The sequence below is a fragment of the Phaenicophaeus curvirostris genome, chromosome 7, assembly GCF_032191515.1.
Source record: "Phaenicophaeus curvirostris isolate KB17595 chromosome 7, BPBGC_Pcur_1.0, whole genome shotgun sequence".
Lineage (NCBI taxonomy): Eukaryota > Metazoa > Chordata > Aves > Cuculiformes > Cuculidae > Phaenicophaeus > Phaenicophaeus curvirostris.
In genome coordinates, this window is record NC_091398.1 from 16853015 (window position 1) to 16873581 (window position 20567).

Consider the following 20567-nt stretch of genomic DNA (forward strand, 5'->3'; position numbering starts at 1 on the left):
TCTTTTTGATAACTACCTTTTTTAAATCAATATCTTAATCCTCCAGAAGCTGAAGCCTTGTATCATTCCCACACTGGGAACTGACTCACATGGATATATAAGAAACGCTAACAGAAGAATGAGACTGCTGAATTATAAAGGAAGCAAATCACTGTCCTGAAAGGTCACTTAAAAAATGTTATATATTCCAGTAACTGCATGTAAGTATGAGCTGTTGTCAACGAGAAAAAAACATCTGGTATTCCTGTCAGTAAATGATTTTTAGAAAGTAGTAAGAAGATGCTCAGAACTATGCTTTCCAAAAAGAAAGCATGGGGCTTAAAATTTGTAGCCTAAGCAATAAATATTACACAATAAGTCAACAAAATATTTCCAATAACTCTGTATTGAAGGCATTTTCCACAAACATAAGCACATACTTTACATGAGTTTTCTTACAGTACTCGTGTCATAAAGCCGCAAGATGCTTACGGCTGGGTTACAGATGTCCCTACAGGAACCGTCTGGCTCTTGGCTGAATTAATGCCTTTCTGACCCTGACCTGATGTGTCCTCCAAGAGTTTATCTTCACTGTTTCACAAGAGCTGAAAATGAACCATAACCATTTTAAGACCTTACACAGCATTTTCCTTCTTTTTTTCCCCACCTCTAAGCATTTAATTACTTTCCATAACCCCCCAAAAATTGTGCTTATAACAATCCGCAGGCCCTCTGGTAGCAGGATCAGTGCTGCTCAAGTCCTTAAAACTTTTGCAAGCCAAAACCACTCCTCTGCTAAGCAGGTGCCCTAACAGCATTGTACCTCTCGGCACAGTACCCATACCAAAAGTGTCAGTACCTAAACTCTCTAAGACTTGGAGTCTTAGAAAAAAGCACCTTTATTCAGGCCTGGGCAACGTGAGGGCATGATCTCCATCAATCATGTACGAGACCAAAGCAGAGGACAGAATATATTTCCCATTTACGTTCATATGTATAATTTTTTTCCAGAAAGCTTATGCATTTTCACTTTCCAAGGTCTAATTTTAATGTTATTATGAACTTCACAACAGTTAAATCTCTTGGTAATTTGGGGCATTTGGAGCCTGACCTCGCATGGGAAGGCTCCATACAGAGTCTGTTATAGAAGAGACCAGCACAGATCGCTCCACACACAAGACGTTCTTATCTCCAAAGAATCGTAGAATGACAGCATGAACAGTGCCTGGGAAAACACTGTTTGAAAGAAAACAGGCCATCAGAGGGACATTCTATCTAACTTTCACAGAAAATACAGTTACTTAGATGAAGCATGACTCTATGTTAAATCAAAAATAGTCCACTTTTTGTAACAGTAACTGCTTCTTATATCAGCACAACGCATTATCCATGTCCTGCTGTCTACAATTGAAAGGAGCCAAGTGCTTGCTATGTAGCCGCTTGCTAAGAAATCACTTAGAAATCGCCTTATTTCCCGCTGAGTTTGTTTTTTCCCGTTCCCTGCGATGACGGCTGACACCGCCGAGCGACACCCCCACCCCCTCAACGCCCTGACCCGCAAGATGGCGGCCGGGCGCGAGGCCGCAGCAGGACTACGTTTCCCATCGTGCAGCGGTGCCGAGGCGGCCGGAAGCTGCTCTCCGCGAGCGCGCGCGCGCGCCGGAAGCCGCGGCTTGGCCGGGCCCTCGTTGCGCGCCGCGTCCCACCGGAAGTGGTGCCGTGGGCGGGCGTGTGTGGCGGTGTATGGCGGCGCGGGGTAGGTGCGCGGGGTCGGGGGTGGCTGCGGGGAGCGCCCCTACGGGCAGGGCCTTGGGCGGCCCCTTTCCTCCTCACGCCTTCCCCACACCGAGACCTGCGGAAGCCCCCGGCCGCCAGCTGGGCCTTTTAGCGGGTTGTGTGGTCGCGGCCTCCCCTCTCGCGGCGCGGCTCGCCCGGGCCCGTGGACAGGGCCTCGGCATCCCCTGCTGGAGCTGCCGGTGCCGCTGGGCGCCCGGCCGCCGCTCCGCAGCCTTGATCTCCTACGGCTGGTGCTGTGTAACCCCAGGAGATCGGAGCCGGTTGGGCTGGGGCAGGGGCCGGGGCGAGGTGTTGTGTTCTAAGGGGTTACATAAGCATGCCTTTAGAGAACGAATTGAAAGTCCAGGTTCCTGCCTCGAGTACGGTAGAACGGTTTTGATTGTCTTCTGTATGTTACAGATGAAATGGTTTTCATGTGCTGAACTCCGCCTTGGATTGTATCATTGCTGCGCTTTCAGAACTTTGTAAAAAGTAGAAAGTCAAGATGAAGAGCAGCGTGACGCAAGTAAATGTAAGTGTTCTTAAACCTAAATTGTGTGGACTGATTATTTCCTTATTACCGGTGGTTATGTGCGGTTGATGTTGCATTAAATAAAACCCCTTCAATGTTAAGCAAACCCTCTGTCATTGGTAGCTGCTGTTTACAAGAGAAATGTTATGATGAGAACAGTGGATTACCATTATTTCGAACACTTGTTTTTCTAACAATGGAAGATTTGAGCATTATTAGCATATGATGGTAAAGTAGTCTCTGAAAAGTGATTTAATAAATGGTGCCTTGACAAAGAACGTAAGTATGTGGAAGAATGGAGAAAAGAGATCTTAAAAGCGAACAGTGGTATTAAAAGGAAAAGATGAATAGGCTGGAAACAGCAGTTCGTGTGGCAACTGCACTTCTTACTGTGGAAGTTAAAACTTTCCCTTTCAAAAACTATGGTTTACATTTCTGAATGGATGTGAATGATTTTAGGAAATGCAAGAAGGAGAAATTGGATTTAAAATTATTCTTGTAAAATGATGTTTTGGGAAATGCCATGTTAAAAAGTATGCTAAATTCCTTTACCTTATCTCAAATTAATGATATTTTTCTGCTTGTGTTTGTGAAGTTTGACCCGGCATAGGCTTCTTCACTGTTTTGGTTGCAACTTTGCTGACTGAAGAGGTTTTTAGTAGAAATAGGTTGATATCTTCTACATTCACAATCTGATGGTTATGATCATTTTTCCTCATCTGCCAAAATAAGTCAGTTAGTGAAAGTACACTGTTTGAGCACTTACTGTCCGTAATTATGATCAAAATGGGCAAGGAATAAGACTAACTTGTAGCCGAAGGTCTAGTCATGCAGAGCTGAGGGTAACAAGTTCTTCAGCAAATGTAACTCCTTTTGCAAGGAGACTTGAGAACTGCCAAACATAGAGACATCTGTAGCATTGTTTCATTTCTGTGAACACTTGTCTCTTTGGATATGCTTGGGCAAATATAGATGATGTAGAACTCTCAAGAATGGGTCATCTTAAAAAGACTCACCTCTTCCTGTCTACTAAATATTATTCAAATACAGTAACTGTTCCATGTTTTTCCAAGACTTTTATTACCAGTTTCCTGGAAGCTTAGGATACAGTGTTGCTTTTTTTCCTTCCAAATAATACAATGCAAAAACTTAAGGACTTCTTTAAACCTTGAATGGTTTCAGTTGTCTGCTATATGCTATAGTCCCACGAATGAGTGTTGAAAGGAGTTGGAAACTAAGGTGGAAAGACAAAAACTTCTTGTACTGGCTTGGCTGTCAGAGATAATGTTACTCTGGTATTAAATTGTCAGATGGATGTTCTTTTGAAGGGATTCACTCTCCTTGTAAATGTTGCAATGCATTTGTGTTGTACTATTGTCTTGGTTCTAATAGGAATAATTTTGGTACAGTGTTGGAAATGTACCCTAGGAAAGACTATGTTCTAGGATACATTATAGTAGCCTCAAAAATATTTACATACTTATATGTGTACAGACACACCCCCCAATGTGAGTTATGGCAAGTCAGCCTCATCATTCTATTGACAGGGTGATGCTCATAATCTTTGTTGCTATTATTTCTTTAGGAAACCTCAGTCAACATTTATTTTATTTGTGCAGCTCATTGTAAACACCATACTTGCCATTTAGTAAAGATAATTTGCTTTCCAGTTAAGTTTTTGGAGATTGTTTGGTAGACCTGTCAATCAGTCTGCTTATGAAGGAGATGTCATTGCACTCTACTAAACAACAGTTTTAATTGGTTCTTTGATGGCCTAAAAACTAGTGCCCCAGCATGTTTGTGGATAGAATGCCACTTCAACAAATGAGATTAGTATTTCTGCAAAAAGTTCATTCAAGGTACATAAGCAAGTCTTTCTGTCAACTTTTTTAATTGAGTTCAAGTGTTACCCATTTCACAGATGATGACTGGCAGATAATATAAGATTGTGGTTCTGAAAAATTATAAGTAATATTTTAAGGGAAGAGAGGACCATTACAATGAAGATATAGAGGCCAAAAGCTGCTTCTTAACTGTTCCAAAGTAGCTTTGAAACATCTTGATGAGTCAGCATGTTTGTGTGTTGTAGATGTTGTCATACTCTGATTTTTGTGTGTGCCTCTGTAATTCTATGTTATGGTTCAGACCACAGAATTTGCTGTGAATTATTTAAGTGTTGATCACTTAAACACTCTTGCAAAATTAGACTTGGAAAATCTAGAATAAAATTTACTTCCAGGATCTGTCAAATACAACAGCATACTTTAAGTACTTATAATGTATGAAGCTACAAATGACATGTGAGAAAATGTATCCTGGTTAGTAAAAAGGAGGAGGGTAAGGAAAATTATGCAATAAAGGGACTCTTTAGGAGGTAGGAAAGGCGCTCTTCAAACAAGAAGTGGTACAAACCTAGTAATGGTGTCGAATATGATGTTACAAGGTCTAAAATAGTGGATTGAAGAAGGAGGCAGGAAAGGCAGACCGAAGGTGCATCTGTTCTAGTCTCTAGCAGTAATTGATAGCAGATGACTTGAAAAGTTTAGAAACATTGCAACTATAAAAGTACTTGCCCGCATACTCTCCGCTCTCTGCCTACTTGCAGCTTCTTAAGCCAGATAAATTCATATGGTTACCACAGCAATTTTCTTCAGTGTTCGCCCAGTCTCTTCAGTCCATGTAAGCGTTTGGCGTCTGCAGTATCCTGGTTGCAGGGGGTCCAGCTCGTAACTGCTTCGTTATTTAGAACTATCACTCCTTGTCATAACTGACTGCCATTAGCTTTGTTTGATGACCCTCACTTCTTGTGAACAAATAGAGAACCAGAGGCATGGAACGCTTTGATATCAAGTTGTATGCGCTCACAATAATTAACATGTAATGTTGGAGTTTGATTTTTCTTTCTGTTTTCTTAAAGCATGGTTCCAGTTATGAAAGGAAGGAAAACTACAGTTCACGCCAGAGAAGCTTGTCTCCAGAGGACAGGTAGAGGGATTGATTATTATACCCTACAGTTCTGTGCATGTATCTCACATGGTTAAAAATAGTAATAATAAAAAAATGAGATTCTGTTTCTTTTTATGTATTACCATAGCTAAGCAGTGAAAAATACATGAAGGTTTAATAGACTACTTAAACGTCAATATAGTGGTAATTACAGAGATTTGTTATTAAAAATAAATTATTAAAAGAATCCTTAGCATTCAGTTAAGTTGTCATGGGACTCAAAAATGAAAATTAGATGCCAGCTTTTTGCATGGACTTGAATATTGCTGATACCACAATTGTCACTTTAGAGCAAGGTTATTGATGCCAACAGAAGGTGGAGAAATACCATTTGCAGTGCAGTCTACCACATGAGATGAATTGTTACCATGTACTTTTATTTTTACCTTTTAATTGGAATGAAACCTCTTGTACTAAATATAGCATTGTTTTTTCTAATAGTGTCTAGTCTGTTTCATGCTACACAGGCGAAAATAGGTGAGACAAATAAGTTCCAAGTTGCAAGGAACGCGTGGTGCTGAATTTATCTTTTGTATTTGATGTTATTAAGATTTAGCATTTAATTTTAAGTTCTAGAAGGAGCTTCCTTTTACAGTGCTACTCGTGATTTTTTTTCTTGCTTGCTGACAAGAAATTACGAAAGAAGTGCTTTCCATTTTAATGACGTGTATACTGATACTCAAGTTGCAGAAGTGGAAGAGTTAGTATATGTGTAACATTGTATTTCAAGTAGATATTAATAACCAAGAAAATTCTGTCTTGGCTTGCAAATAGGGATATAAAGCGTGACAGGTCTCCATCTCCCAGAAAGAGAAGGTACTCTGATGACAACAGATACGATCAGGAGTATTCAAGAAGGGAGTACTATGATGACAGAACTTCAGAAGGACGGTAAGTATCAAGCCGTTTCCTAATCAATAGGAAATAATAAAATAAAATATTTATTTGAAATAATAAAATGTGAAAACTTTTTTCACAAACCCTTGGTGGTTTTGGCTTGGTTTTTTTTCAGAAGGATGGAAAGGGGGAGAGAGAGGCATTATGAGAAATGGGAGGGGAGAGAATCTGATCGAAGAAAGCAGAGAAGATACTCATCACCTGATAGTAGGACTCCAGAGAGGTCAGCAGGACAGAGCTCACTTGCTCATGATGACACCACAACAAAGAAGAAGAAAGAAGAAGTGGATCCAATCCTTACTCGCACAGGTGGTGCATATATTCCGCCTGCCAAGCTCAGGATGATGCAAGAGCAAATCACTGATAAAAATAGGTGAGTTGAAAGTAACATACTAGAATTTTTACTGAAAAACAAAACAGTAAAGTGTTTTAGTGAATGTTGGTGAAAATGGGATAGGTTTTGTGGGATGTGTTCATGCTTTTGAAGCTATATTTTTATCAGAAGAAAGGTAAAAGAATCAGGTTATTACTCTACCTGCTTCTCCTGCAAAGTGTAAATGGAAATGTGGGATACAGAACATAACTAGGAAGTTTTTGGATTATCTTGGAGAACTGAACGTACTGGATTATACTGTGTCTGCGGAGAATTACATTTTGATATATCGTGTTGGTTCAGTGACTTCCTGGCAGTTAAATGTGTAATTGTGAACTAGTGTTCATATTTATACAGTGGTATTTTCTTGACTATTTTACATATTACAGCTTACATTCATCTTTTCATATATATACATATATATAAATTCACTCAGTGCTACCTCAAATTTATGCATTAATAATTTGTGATACCTTTGTGGTAGCTTGGCGTATCAGAGGATGAGTTGGGAAGCCTTGAAGAAATCAATCAATGGTCTTGTCAATAAAGTGAACGTCTCTAATATAGAAAATATCATTCATGAGCTCCTTCAGGAAAATATTGTTCGCGGAAGGTAAGTCTTAGTATTTTAAAACTTAGTGTTTTAAAACTATTCTTTTGCTTCTCTGCTAATATGTGTACTGTTTGCGTGTACATCACTAACATTCTATGTGTAGTGTTTAGATGATAGTCGGATTTTTAAACTAACCTTAGGCTATATTGTCTTATGCAGAACAGTCCCCTGTTTGTGGAAGGGGCTGGCAAGAAAGGGTTTGCATGCTTGGAGGAATAAGAGTGTAACAGGTGCTAAATCTTTCCTTTTCTTAGAGGTTTTACCTGCACATTTTACTTGAACAACTTGCAATTTACAGGTGTTTCGTCTATTTACTTTTGTATTCCTGGATTTTTTTCCGTGAAACAGATAATATTTATACCTAGTATTTAGCAAAAGCAGTTTTGTTGTAGTTACCTGACTGTTGTAGACAGTGTGTTGTAGAACTACTTTTTCCTTGCCTGCATTTTGAATACCTGCATCTTCATTTTCACACAAGTAATAATATTTTAGTTTTAAAGTGATGAGCTTATTGAATGTTTTCAGAATACACTTGTTCGTGGAAGTTTGTGGGTATCTTATAAGCTTATAAATTTTGAAATAATCTAGACAGAAAATGACACCATTAACCCTTCTTCTTACACTTAATTTTGACTCCCAAATTTGCACAAAGGTATTAATTAATTAATGCATACAAGTTAATGTATAATAGAAAAGTAACAACTTGAAGTTGTACCTAGCTCTGAAGTCCTTTTCAGAGTTATCTAAGCAGAGGTAAGTAGAACGTGAACCAGACCGCTTCCTGTTTGTGTAACTAATAGTTTCAAAATGAAATCTTCTGTTTCTGTGCACTAAATTGTGTTCCAAATTAATTAGGACTAAGTTCCTTAGGCATTTTATGTGTAGTACTATATAGGAAGGTTTTCTTTAGGATCTCTATAGACTACAGAGGAGAAGATTGAGTTTGATTGCAATGTGCACTTTGAAGATTCATGTTTGGAGGGTTGTTTCCCCCCCTTCCTTCACCCATTTGTAATGGAGTAATACAGCAAAAGTCAAATTCTATGTCCTAAAGCATTAGAAAAAGCAAAAGTGGGGGTCGAGGGGGAGGAAGTCTTGGATATCTTTCAGACTTGAATCTTGATATGAATGTAAGGGAGACAGTTACTGTGATAAAAGAACTATTATCTCATGAGGCCTGTGTTTACATTCATTTAGACTCTAAGTGGTAGTCTTTAATAACCAGTTCTTACAATTCCCAAAAATAATTATTATGTTGAAATTACACAGTTTCATTTCAGAAAAGCATTGAAAAAGCAATGCTTTGCCCATTCTGGTTTTACTGAACGTTCAGTTTTATTTCTCCTAGGTAGAACTTTATTCTTAGGGACCTTTTATGGAAACGTATTTTTTTATTTCTTAGAAGTTTGTTTTGCTTGCTTAAGTTGTCATTATACTGGAACACCATTCTGTGTTTTTGACAAGTAATTGTAGAGCAGATGTTTTGTCTGTCACAAACAAGATTTTGTGTTTTCAACTAAGGAAAAGAATCAGCATAGTCATACAAGTTTCAAAGGTAAGAAGAACTTGCATTGAGGTTCAAAAAAGAATGATTGCAGGATACATGATGAAGACTTTTTACATGCTTATTATTTTTAAATTAAGCTCTAATAGGAACAATAATTGAAAGATAAGGTATCAGTTTAAGAATTTCTCATCTCGGACACATTTGGGCAACGCATTTTACAAAAATCTATTTGTTGCATGATAAACAACAATTTGAAAATGTCCAACTAGTATCTTCTAACTAGCCCAACTGTACAACACTACTTGATGTGATGTCTACTGAATGAAAACATTAAATGTTTTATTACCAGAAAAATCTTGAACTTATGTATTTTTACAGGGGACTGCTGTCTAGATCCATCTTGCAAGCTCAGAGTGCCTCTCCAATTTTTACCCATGTTTACGCAGCTCTTGTAGCAATTATCAATTCAAAATTTCCAAATATTGGTGAATTGATTCTCAAGAGGTTGATACTAAATTTTCGCAAAGGATATCGCAGAAATGATAAGGTATGTGAAACGTGAAGAAGGAACATGCTAGAAGTTGTGTAATTCTTCTATCTTAACTTGTGTTGAATGTGGTCACATAACATACTTAAAAGGACCTATCAGTACATTGAGTATAGTAGTTTTAAGAGTATCATGAAAGCTTGACAGCCTATTCTGGGTTGGAACTGATTGGGTTGTTTGGGTTTGGGTTTTTTTTTAAGGCATACAGTCCTAATTATGAACAACTCTCAGTGTTTCAGAGAAGTTTTATAACTTAAGTTGATTGTGTGATGCAGAAGTCTATAGGATGCTGGAGTTAATTTTTTTCTTCTGTATGCAATGTGCTAAAATTTCTTGTTTCCTTCATTTGCAGCAACTCTGTCTAACATCTTCAAAATTTGTTGCACATCTGATGAATCAGAATGTGGTATGTTACTTCATGTTTCTAGTCAATCCAAACTCTATGTGACTATTGCTTTAGTTTCAAGACAGGAATAGCTTAAGTAAATATGCTTTCCCTGTTCTGGGGAACTGAAAATGTGAGTTCAGATTTCCTTTGAATGCTTGCTTTAAATTGGTATGACCTTTTTGGAAAAGGCAGTGATAATTGCCTGTGCAGTTTTCATCACTTACTATTCCACTTACGATCCAGAGTTTCCCCAGACTTCTGAAGTATGGTTAGGTTACTATTCAGGCAAATCTTGATGCTAAACAAACATTACCTGAGGCCCTGTCCCACAGATCTTGAGCAGAGTTTTCGTGCAACACTGTTGTCTGACTTAAAAGTCTGTGTAGGCAGAACTAGACTCAGTTGCATGTGAATCAAATTTGTATCCAGCTGTATGACACTTTGTTATATGTTAGAAGTCAGGATTCTGCAGTTGAAATAAAGGCAAGAAACAGTGTTTCAGGAATGCCTTGGGAATGTACAGCACTTTGGTAAAGATGAAACTAATCTGGCGTGTGCTGTTTGCTCAAATGCCTAGTCCTGGAAAACCTGATGTAATAATAGACACAATGCTCTCACCACTAGTTTCTGTAGATTAAGTACTGTTTTATTTACTTCTTGGAAATAACATTCTATTTTTAACTGAATAGAGGAAAGTTTTTTAATTGCTTGCTTGTCCACCTTAGTAGTATATTCACATTTACTACAAAGTTGGTGTAAATACAGGTGGTAAAATTGTATTAGAAATTTTGACTTCATCTTAATTAGTGTTATCCCACTGCTGTTGCTGTACGTGTGTAATTAAACAAGCGTGTTGTGGCACCCTCAAAGGCTGGACTACTCTGTCATGTAAATCACTGTAGTAGTAATAGTGTAACATTGTACATTCTGATTATTTATTAATATTCTTTCTGTAGGCTCATGAGGTTTTATGTTTGGAAATGCTCACTTTACTTCTTGAAAGGCCTACTGATGACAGTATTGAAGTAGCAATTGGATTTATTAAAGAGAGTGGTCTCAAATTAACGGAAGTTTCTCCTAGAGGTATTAATGGTAAGTGTAATTAGTCAAAACATTTGTCTTTTTTGATGTTTGTATTAGTAAATCCTTTTCATATTTACTTTTGTTTTTTTCCAAAGCAATCTTTGACCGTCTTCGACACATTCTACATGAATCTAAAATTGATATGCGTGTTCAGTATATGATAGAAGTCATGTTTGCCGTACGGAAGGATGGCTTCAAGGATCATCCAGTCATCCCAGAGGGCTTGGATCTAGTGGAAGAGGAGGATCAGTTTACTCATATGTTGCCATTAGAAGATGACTACAATCCTGAGGATGTTCTTAGTAAGTTAGAAAGGGAAGATGCTAAGACTGCATTCCCCATCAAAACAAATGTAAGATCAAATATTCATTGTTTTCTTAATTTTTCTATTTTAAAATAAGACTCTCTTTTTATTTTAAAGATGTTTTCAAGATGGATCCGAATTTTATGGAAAATGAAGAGAAATACAAAGTGCTGAAAAAAGGTAAGGGGGGGATGTTCATATACATGCTTATATATAATATACAGACTTATTTGTAGGGTTTTTACTTGTCCCACTATTGTTAACAGTGTTTATTTCACAGTGGGTGATATTTGTGTCCAAGATAACTGAGTTCACCATAGACCTTTCTAATATATTCCTGCTGTTTTCTTTAGTGTTGTTATTCCAGCCATGTTTTCATTTGCTTATGACACGCTAATTCTTTTATGTCTTTGCCACATTCTCCGCATGTAACACCCTTTCACTCTTAGGTGTTGGATCAAGTGTTTTTGATAATAAAAGTACTGTGGTCTGTATTCCATTAATCTGGAATACTGCTCTTTCAGAAATTCTTGATGAAGGTGACAGTGAATCTGAAGCAGATCAGGAGGCTGGAAGTAGTGAGGAAGACGAAGATGATGAGGAGGAAGAGGAAGGTGAAGATGGTAAGTGTATGACTGACAGCTTACTAGTGAAGACACTGAAAATAGCGAACATGAAAACACTTCCCCAAAAACTAGCAAAGGCAACCTTTCTGGGTACTTTGTAATGCTCTATCATATTTTTAAGTCACTTTGAAAATTGGAATGGGTCGTCTTGCAATTCCGTTTACTTCATCTATACCTCACTTCATAGTTCAGTTTAGCCCTCTTTCTTGACCTTTAGTGGAAGCAGTTAATGTTTATGCCTTTTCAAAGAATATATTTGATTCACAGGAAAAATAATGAGGGATAAGCATAATTGAAATGTTTGTGCACGCTCCGTGAGTAATGGCAAAGCCAGCCAAGTCCTGTTCTTCTATTAAACTAGAAATGGATTTCCTCACTAGTTTGCTGGAGCGTTTCACAGCAGAGCAGAGCTTCCAGGCTGATTAAAAGTATGAGGATTCACATAACTTTTCATCATTTATGCTGTTGCCAAACTTAAAAAGAATGAAGGAATAGTAGATACCGTATAAGTGTATCAGGAATGCTACATAAAGCATTTTATAGTTAAACTGCAGAATATATGTTGCTAATTATGTAGACAAGAAATGTTAAACCCAGAGGTTGCAGTGGCTAAGTTATGTGAAAAGCCTTCAAAAGGAGTTATCCTCTTAAAACTATATCTCTAAATTTTTACCTCTTAGTTACAGATGAGGCAAATACTGATTTTTTTTTTTTTTCTAGGTAAGAGTAAAATATTATATAAACTTTCTAAACAGTCATAAATTATTTCTAGAAAAAGTATAGCATAGTGTGCTATGGACTTACTAAATACAGCTATTCGAAGAGTTTATATGTATCTGCCTCAGTGTTTTGCTTTTTACAAAAACATGTTTTTGTTTGCCAGGTCAGAAAGTTACTGTCCATGACAAAACAGAAATTAACCTGGTCTCCTTCCGTCGTACAATTTATCTTGCTATTCAGTCAAGGTAAATGTAATAAAATCTGTACACCTATGGGTGTAGTTCTTTTGTAATGGATGAACTGAAATTCTGTTTCATTTTGAATTCTTTCTTAGTGTGCATTTTAGGGGGAGGGAGATGCAGAAGCAGGAAGCATTCTTTATTGGAGCCTGACCTGATTGTACGAAGCAGACTATTATACAAATGGGTACCACAAATCTCATTCCAAGACAAATCCTGTTTCTTTCAACATGTTTGAATAATGCACTGGGACTTCTCCATGAGGATTACTGGGACTTCTCCATGAGGATTGCTGCCATCAAAATTATCTAAGTGAAAAAAGGCAGTGATTTTGAGATTATACACCACCCTAAGAATTTCTGAAAACGTGTGTGACACTTGAAGTAGGGATGCTGTAGAGTTTCTCTGCTTCTTGAGAGTAAGGAGTTCTGCAAGGTGGTACTCTTTAGCATTGTTGCCATCTGCATTATTTGGAAAATAAATATACATATACCTGAGGTGTAATGTATTTGTATTCATCTTGAGAATGAAATCCTCTTGCAGCTGTTGTCACAAATAATCAAAGCATACTGGTATGACTCCAGTGTTGTCTGGATGAAAGCAGAGATCAATCTGTTGCATGCCACTCAATTCCATTGTCAAATATAGGCATGGCCCACAATATTCTGCAGATCTGAACCTGCATGAGGTAGTAAGGTAGTGTAGTTATGGTATTGACCACTAGACATATGAATTAATGCCATACCATGAGGTATGAAAGGCTTCTACATTTCACAAAGTTACTATTGCTTTCTTGTCATTACTTAAGTTTGCTCATTTTATACTTGGGGGGGGCGCGATACTTACTGGTAGCTAAAGACTTTCAATGTGCAAGACTGAGAGTGCAGAAAAGAGTGTGGTGTGTACTGCTTTTGGGACTTCTGTGCTGTGCTTGCATTTCAGTGTTTTTCAGGATGTGCAAAATGACTTCATGTGTTTGTGTTTTGCTAAATTTTGTAAGATGATGTAATAATAATAACAGTCCAAGTCAGCTTGTTTTCACCTTGTCTGCAAGTGTAATGACTTTAGATTAATTTTCAGATATGAACTCATAAAATAAAAAATGTGGGTTTTTTTAAAAGAACGTACAACAAAAAAAAAACCCCAACAAAACAATTTTCTAAATGTTAATGAGATACTTTATTTCAAAACTGTTGAAGTTTCAGCACCCACAATCAATATAATTCTGCTATGTTTTTAACATAGTGTATATTGCACAGATATTGAGAAGTACTTTTTCTGTTATTGCAGCTTAGATTTTGAAGAATGTGCTCATAAATTGCTGAAGATGGACTTTCCCGAAAGTCAGACTGTAAGCCTTGATTCTTATTCTGTTTTGTTATTAGCATCGTTAAGAAATGGTACTATGGTAGTATCTAGAATCCTTAATTTTGTCCTGGCATCCAGTTTGTATAGCAAGCAGATATGAAAAGAGTGATTCCTTACAGCTGTTGTTTCTTAAAATGCGTCATGTAACATTAAGAGCAAATAGGTTGGCACATATTTCGTAAGATGCTTGTCTTAGGCAATTGCTCCTTTCTGTCACGCAGTTCAAATGTGTGCTCATAGCCTGTTTGAAAAGGTTTGTTGGCTGGAATGTTGAAATGCTTATCCGAGGACAAAACTGTTGTAGCGCGGCGGTCATTCTCAGAGCTCTGACTTTGAAAAAGATCTTGGAGTTGAAGATTGTATGTATTTGCTGGCAGCTATAGACTTTATCGTTGGGGATTGAAATTCAGTGTAGTGCTAAAAGAATGTGTTATTTTCTTGCTTTCGCAGTCCTGTTTAAGGAATAGTGTATCAATTTAAAGCAGTTCTAGGTATGATTGCTTTGTTGTAGTCTTGGAGATCAACAGACAAAATCTGGTTTGTTTTCAGGAACTGTGTGTAAGAAATGCAGTCAGTATGTTTTCAAGTGAAGGAAACTGCCCTTCAGCTAGTGCTTATACAAGATCCTGGTAGAATGTAAATACTCATCTAATTATATAAACAGCTTTTCAGTCAGCAATAAGCTGTCATCAGGAAAGTTGCACTTGAGATTGCTTTAATTTTCTTGTGGCTTTAATTGTCACTGTTCTGCTTATTTGAAACAACATGTGTTGAAGTAACCTTGCGAGTATAGTAGTAACTACTAAGTGGAGGTCTGGGCTACGGTTAGGTGTGCTTCGAAAACCTGGTTTAATCTAGTAATCGGAAATTGGTTTGCTTATTTTTTCCAGTTCTTGTACTGTTTTGTTACCAACTACTTTATGTTGATATAAACTAAGAATTCAGAAGATTGCTTTATTTTCTTGCTTAATTCCTTAATTCTGTGCGTGAAATGCAGTACTAAGCATGCATAGGATTATGATTCTCAGTGAAGCATAACCTGAAGAATTCTGAAGTGAAAAAAAAAACCCCTGTTTTCTAGCAAATGAATTCATTTGTTAAGAATAGAGAAAACTATCTTGAACATATTTGCTAGCTCATACAATGGAATTATAACTTGTGTAACGCTGCTTGTTAGCCAGCTGCTCACAGAACTACTCGACTGTTGGTATTTGATACTATTGCAGTCTCTGTCAACTGCTAACAATTCAGTCAACTACTAACAATTTCTATGCAGAAAAAATAAACTTAGTGGAGAAGAATAAGAAAAGAAGAACCAGAAGCCGACCTATTAGTCACAATCTTAGGTGCATTTAAAAAAGCAGATTTTCTTTCACCACTTTATTTGGTATTTTTGAGCTTTGACTTAATATTTGCTGCTAGGTTATTTTGTTTTGCTTTCTGTGAATCCTTTGCTTAATGCAAATAAAAATAACCAGATGTACATAGATGAACTTAAGGTGTTACTTTTCATATAATATATGGGGTGCTAATTTACTGAATACGAATCCTTTTATATTACATAGTCCTGTGAGGGGCTTTATTTCTGTTTTGGCTTTGAGAAAGTTTCTATTTCCCCTATCAATCACAAATTAAAAATGCATGGATATTACTGTAGGCAAAAATAAACGTGCAAACTCATTTGTTTTTTTCCTGCCTCACTAGAGGCAGAAAAATTTTTACTGCCAGTTTTGTAGAACAGCTGTCAGAGCAACTCCCAGATTTAGTTTTGACACTTAAAGTATAGGTAAATTGAATGTATACAGAACTAATTAAGTACAGGGCTGACCAATTTAGAGTACAGTAGCTTTGTGACCAGCAGCACTATAATCTCTGAAATATTTTCACTCTTCCACATCTCCTGGAGAACAAATGATTGGAGGAGTCAAAATATGATAATCCCACTAGCTGTCTAGTCAAGTTGCTAGACAGTATTACTTTTGTTCCCTTAACATCTCTTTCCAACAAAATCTTTCCTGTCACTGTGCTTTGGAAAATGTGTAAAAATTCACTAAGCATCACAGTTCTGAATATTAAAATTCATAGCCTTCCTTGAAAACTACTACATTTAGATGAATAAGAAGTTATGTGTTTGAATATCATAGTTTGTGGTACTTAGATATATTTTTTCGTTAGCGCATCACCATATTTAAAAAGCACAATTTGAGATGCTGTAGTTATGATTCAGCTGTAATTGCTATGAATGAGATGCTTTTAAAAATAACACTGCTGCATTTATTTTGGCATTTTGTGTGTGTGTGTGCAAGTACGTATTTATCTAAAGAGATGAAAATAAATTAGTATCAACCTTTGATTCAGTACTAATTGTAGGAGTTACTACAGTTCAAGGTTCAAAATTGCTGTAAAACTGCATCACCTTATCACAAGGTAACATCTTTGTGCTGATTTTTTCCCCCTAATAATGGTCTTTACTTTTCACCTCACCTTAATAAAAGATTTGAGAGGTTTAACTTCCTCATTGTATAGACTTACAGCTCCTAAGGAGTGTTTATGGGTGTGAAAAATAAAAAGTGAGGTTTCCTGATCAGCGTAAGACCAGAAAAAACAACCAGATAAAATTATACAAAGATTTATGGGGCTCAAGTCTTTCTGTATGGATAAAAAAAATAAGAAATTACTAGCTGAATTAACTGCCAGTTTCTAAACAAAGAAAATCATCTTTTAATCTTCCAAGTTAGTTTCTTCTGATTGAAGCTTCTAGTGAATTGATGCCCCTGCCTTCCTTATCAGGATTATTTTTCTAGCGCTTTTTTTTTGTCTATTTTACTGAAAGATGCAGCAACCTGTATTGCAGGATAGTGTTTATTTGTAACTTCTTTACGCCTTATGATTCAGAGCTTTAACCAGTCTTAAGAAACTCTTGAAATGTTTGCTGAACTCTTAGGTGAATCTTCAAAGTTTCTTTATGCTTGTAAGAAAATTTTAGTTTAGATTGAGTGTAGTAGTGGTGATAATGTCATGGTTGGTTGTTTCTTATAGTGAAGACCCTGTAGGAAGAGCTCATTCTCTGTGCCAACTCCTACTATAAATGGTGGTTGTCATGGGAAGCAGGTACTAGAGTGTTCAAACTATTGTTTAATGCAGTTTCTGTTCCTTGAAAAATGGAGTCAAACTTAAAATTCTCATTGGAAAACTTTTGTTCACATTAAGTCTAATTTTACAGTAACTTTGTGCTCTTCTTCTCAAAGCCTTTACTTAATAAAATCAGCTTTCTTTAATTTTGTCATTAAGACTGTTTTCCGTGGGTTTTGCATAGTAAATTGTCAATTAAATACAATCTAAAAACTGGTATGTATGTTCAAAACCTGAACAGACATGAACAACAATTTTCGGACTAATATAGTCTTAAAAGTCTTGCAGGTTGATTGTTCTGGAAATTTTATGAACAAAGACTTCCAGCTTGATTTAGCTGGGATGATTTCAGGAATATATTTAGCAGTTTTTATCAGTGGTTAAATTATTGGATTATTGTTTTACGTTAACTGCTATGCAACGCAAGTGTTTGTATGCTTAATACCAGTAATGGATCTGTTGCACAGCTCTGACTTGCAGAAAGAGGATTAAGGTTCAAATGGATCATCTATGGAACAGAACAACATAATGCTGCTTTTTGGCATTGCAGTTTAATGCCAGGTGCTGGGGGGAATGTTGGCAGTCATCTTTTTTCAATGCTAGCCCAAAATTGTTGTGTTCTGACTTGAGGTGAACACATTTTGCGATGAACTGAAAAGCTGCTTTTTCAGAAGTGAGTGATGCTGTTAAACAGAAACATATATCTTCCATTTCCCTTCTGATTTACATGCAGTTTATTTTAGTCTCCAGCTATATATTCTGCTTCGCCAAAATACTAATTTCCATCTGCTCATCCTTTTTTTACCACCCTTCTTTTTTGGGGGGTGGAATGTTTGCCTACTAGTGTGTCCTATTTTTCTTTCTCTAGAAAAACACCTTTTCTTTCCATAGCTTTCATTTCTAGGGTCACAAGCTCATTTTTTGTTTTCAGCTTTCCGGTTTTTCTGTTTTCCTTGACTCTTATTCATTTGGTTTTGGCCCAGGATTCTGGAAGTGTATCTGTTTCTTGTCCCTGTATCTTGTTTTTAAACTGTTTTCCTGATGACACTTGATCTCTTTCTTGCTTTAAATTACTTCAGCACATTGTCTTCTGCATCAAAAGGATCTTCAGTCATTAGAAATTAAATCTTCTAAAATGTATCATTTTATCCTGTGTGTGCTTTCTTGTTTCTGGTTTGGTTTTGGGTTTTGTTTGTTTTTTTTTGTTTTGGGTTTTTTTGTAACCTTTCACGTGTCTTGTCTGTATCCTTTTTTGAGGTGTCATAGTTACCTTAAATGAGCAAAAGTGTTACTCCTCTGTTTTATGTTGCCTGTTTAATATAAATGTCCAAAAACAGTTTCAGAAGTTTTGTCACAAATTTTCTCCTTGATCTTTTTTCATGCTGCATCTTCCAGATCTTACAGATTTTCAGAACCCCCCTGTGTGTGATGCTTTGTAGATTCTCTCTTTTTCTACCACTATTTCTTAAAAAAAACTTGTAACTTTTCTCAGTTCTATTATGAAAATTTTTCATAAATCTTATTACTAAAAGCATGTTCAAGTTAATTTTGTGTTTTTCCTGTTGCTGTTTCTTACAACTTCAGCAGTTTAAATGGTATCTCTATCTTCCTTTTTCTGATTTTTCTATTATTATTTCCCCCCTTTCATTTCTGACTTCTTTTCTGAATTCTTGTCCAGGTATGAAAACCTTCTAAATTTTGCTTTCTTGCTGTCTGTTGTGCTACCATTGATCCCTACTTGAGGAGTACGTTCCAAGCAAACTCTTGCTAAGCTAGCATACCTCTGCTTCATTTATTTCGGATCTGTGAATGTTGTTACTGTAACTCAGATAGGAAGACAGTTGCATGCATCCCTTGTGCATTGGGACGCTATTGTTCCCTCCTACTTTTCAATGTGGATTCTTAAGCTTTGGTGAAGAGGTTTATTGCTTTTTTTTTGTTGATTCGACTCACTTTATCTTAGTTCTGCTCTTCTGCATTAGCAGTACAATTTAAATATATTGAATACTCAGAATTTAATTCTCATGTATTGGTTTCAGATTATCATTTTTAAAAAGAAAATCAAGTAGTTGGAATTCATCCTTTTTGCAGTAAATATAGGAGGAGGCTTGCTTTTCTTGGTGTTATTTAGGTCCAGCTGAAGCCTGCAGATCAAAAGTTGGAATGCTTTCTTGTTTTACAGCCTGTAAAGCTTTTCTGTGTTATAGCCTGTGAGAAGCTGTTCTAAACAAGCCTTGCAGTTGCTTCTTTGGGCATATGTTCAGTCTTGGCAGAGCGCGTTATTTCTTTCTTAAAAGCACTGTTATTATCTGTGTTAAAGCTGCATTAATCCCATGCAATACCAGAGGAGAAAATTTAAATAAATTAAAACTGTAGTCAGAGGAGTGTGTTATTGCCAGGTTTTCTGGCTTCTGAACTGTGGGGAAAGCAAGCAAACGAGCCCAACTAAAATGTCAGAAATAGGCTTTCAACTTTGTGCTTTCCCTTAACAAATTTTTGTCACTTATGTTCTTGTAGGGGTACGTTTCACTTTCTAATGTTGTTGAAAGAAAGACTTAAGGATCCTTATGGTAATACAAATCTAGACAGAAGTGACAGCTACTTAGCTAGAGAATTAATCCAGCTTGAGGAAAACATGAAGACTATAGATTTTTTATTGTTGTTGCTGTTATTATTATTTATTTTTTAAAAAAACATGCTAGAGCCTACAGAATACATAATTTTAAAAGGTTCTTGGCACCATTCAAACTGAGAGCAAAGGGAAATATCTTACTTTGTCACCTAGTCTCCCTCCAGGGGGGTAGGCAGGGACAACCAAGCAAAAGCCAACCAGCTAACTATAGAATGTTCTTGCTCTTTGAAAATGTGCCTGAAACAGATTTGGCTTTTTGGGCTTTTGTTCCTTTCTTTCAGTTGTGATGAGAACAAAACTTCCATACAGCAATGCTTGGAACTTTGCTAAATCAAACTGGAGCCTCTTCTGAAAGACTGTCCATCCCTCAATGCAGTTAGCCCAGACAAAAGTTTTTGAAGGCACAGCCTTCTTGAAAGAATTATGCATGCATTTGTCACATTTTCATTTTTACAGGATAGTGTCACGCTTGCTCAAAGCAGCCCTAATTGGAGGGGTGGGAGTGTCAGTGTCTCTCATGCTATTTATGCATTGACTCTGGAAGATAACAGAACTACTTATTTTGACTTGACGTTCAGTGAGAATGTAGTCCAGGAAGCTGGTATAAAGTTGGGATGGTCTAAAGCTGATAATTATCCTCTGATCAAGTTGATGATTTCTTAGATTCATTGATTTCGTTTGCTGTTGTAGGGCATTGCTGCTGAAGATTTGGCAGCTGCACCATGATAAGTTCACAGACTTGCCATTGCCTGTAAAAGGTGATCATCATCAAATAAATTTCCTGTATTTTGAAGCAGGGCTTTTTGTGGGCCTGAGATGCTGAATCAATCTGAATTTTCATGATT

General features: G+C 36.8%; 1 protein-coding gene across 2 annotated transcripts in view; it reads left to right on the top strand.

The window, feature by feature from the left end:
• The first annotated feature begins 1680 nt into the window (after positions 1 to 1680).
• The window catches only part of CWC22 (CWC22 spliceosome associated protein homolog), a 31834-nt gene continuing 12947 nt past the window's right edge, over positions 1681 to 20567 (top strand). Inside the window, exons 1-14 of one of the 2 annotated variants that reach the window (XM_069861037.1) lie at positions 1681 to 1735; positions 2176 to 2287; positions 5205 to 5272; positions 6068 to 6184; positions 6309 to 6563; positions 7048 to 7176; positions 9062 to 9230; positions 9583 to 9636; positions 10575 to 10710; positions 10797 to 11003; positions 11123 to 11185; positions 11530 to 11628; positions 12515 to 12596; positions 13881 to 13941. In XM_069861037.1, the coding sequence (XP_069717138.1) occupies positions 2261 to 2287; positions 5205 to 5272; positions 6068 to 6184; positions 6309 to 6563; positions 7048 to 7176; positions 9062 to 9230; positions 9583 to 9636; positions 10575 to 10710; positions 10797 to 11003; positions 11123 to 11185; positions 11530 to 11628; positions 12515 to 12596; positions 13881 to 13941 (1467 nt within the window). In that variant the 5' untranslated portion in view covers positions 1681 to 1735; positions 2176 to 2260. Of the gene's footprint in view, positions 1736 to 2175; positions 2288 to 5204; positions 5273 to 6067; positions 6185 to 6305; positions 6564 to 7047; positions 7177 to 9061; positions 9231 to 9582; positions 9637 to 10574; positions 10711 to 10796; positions 11004 to 11122; positions 11186 to 11529; positions 11629 to 12514; positions 12597 to 13880; positions 13942 to 20567 lie in introns of both variants that reach the window. The other variant, XM_069861036.1, reaches the window with a different exon arrangement.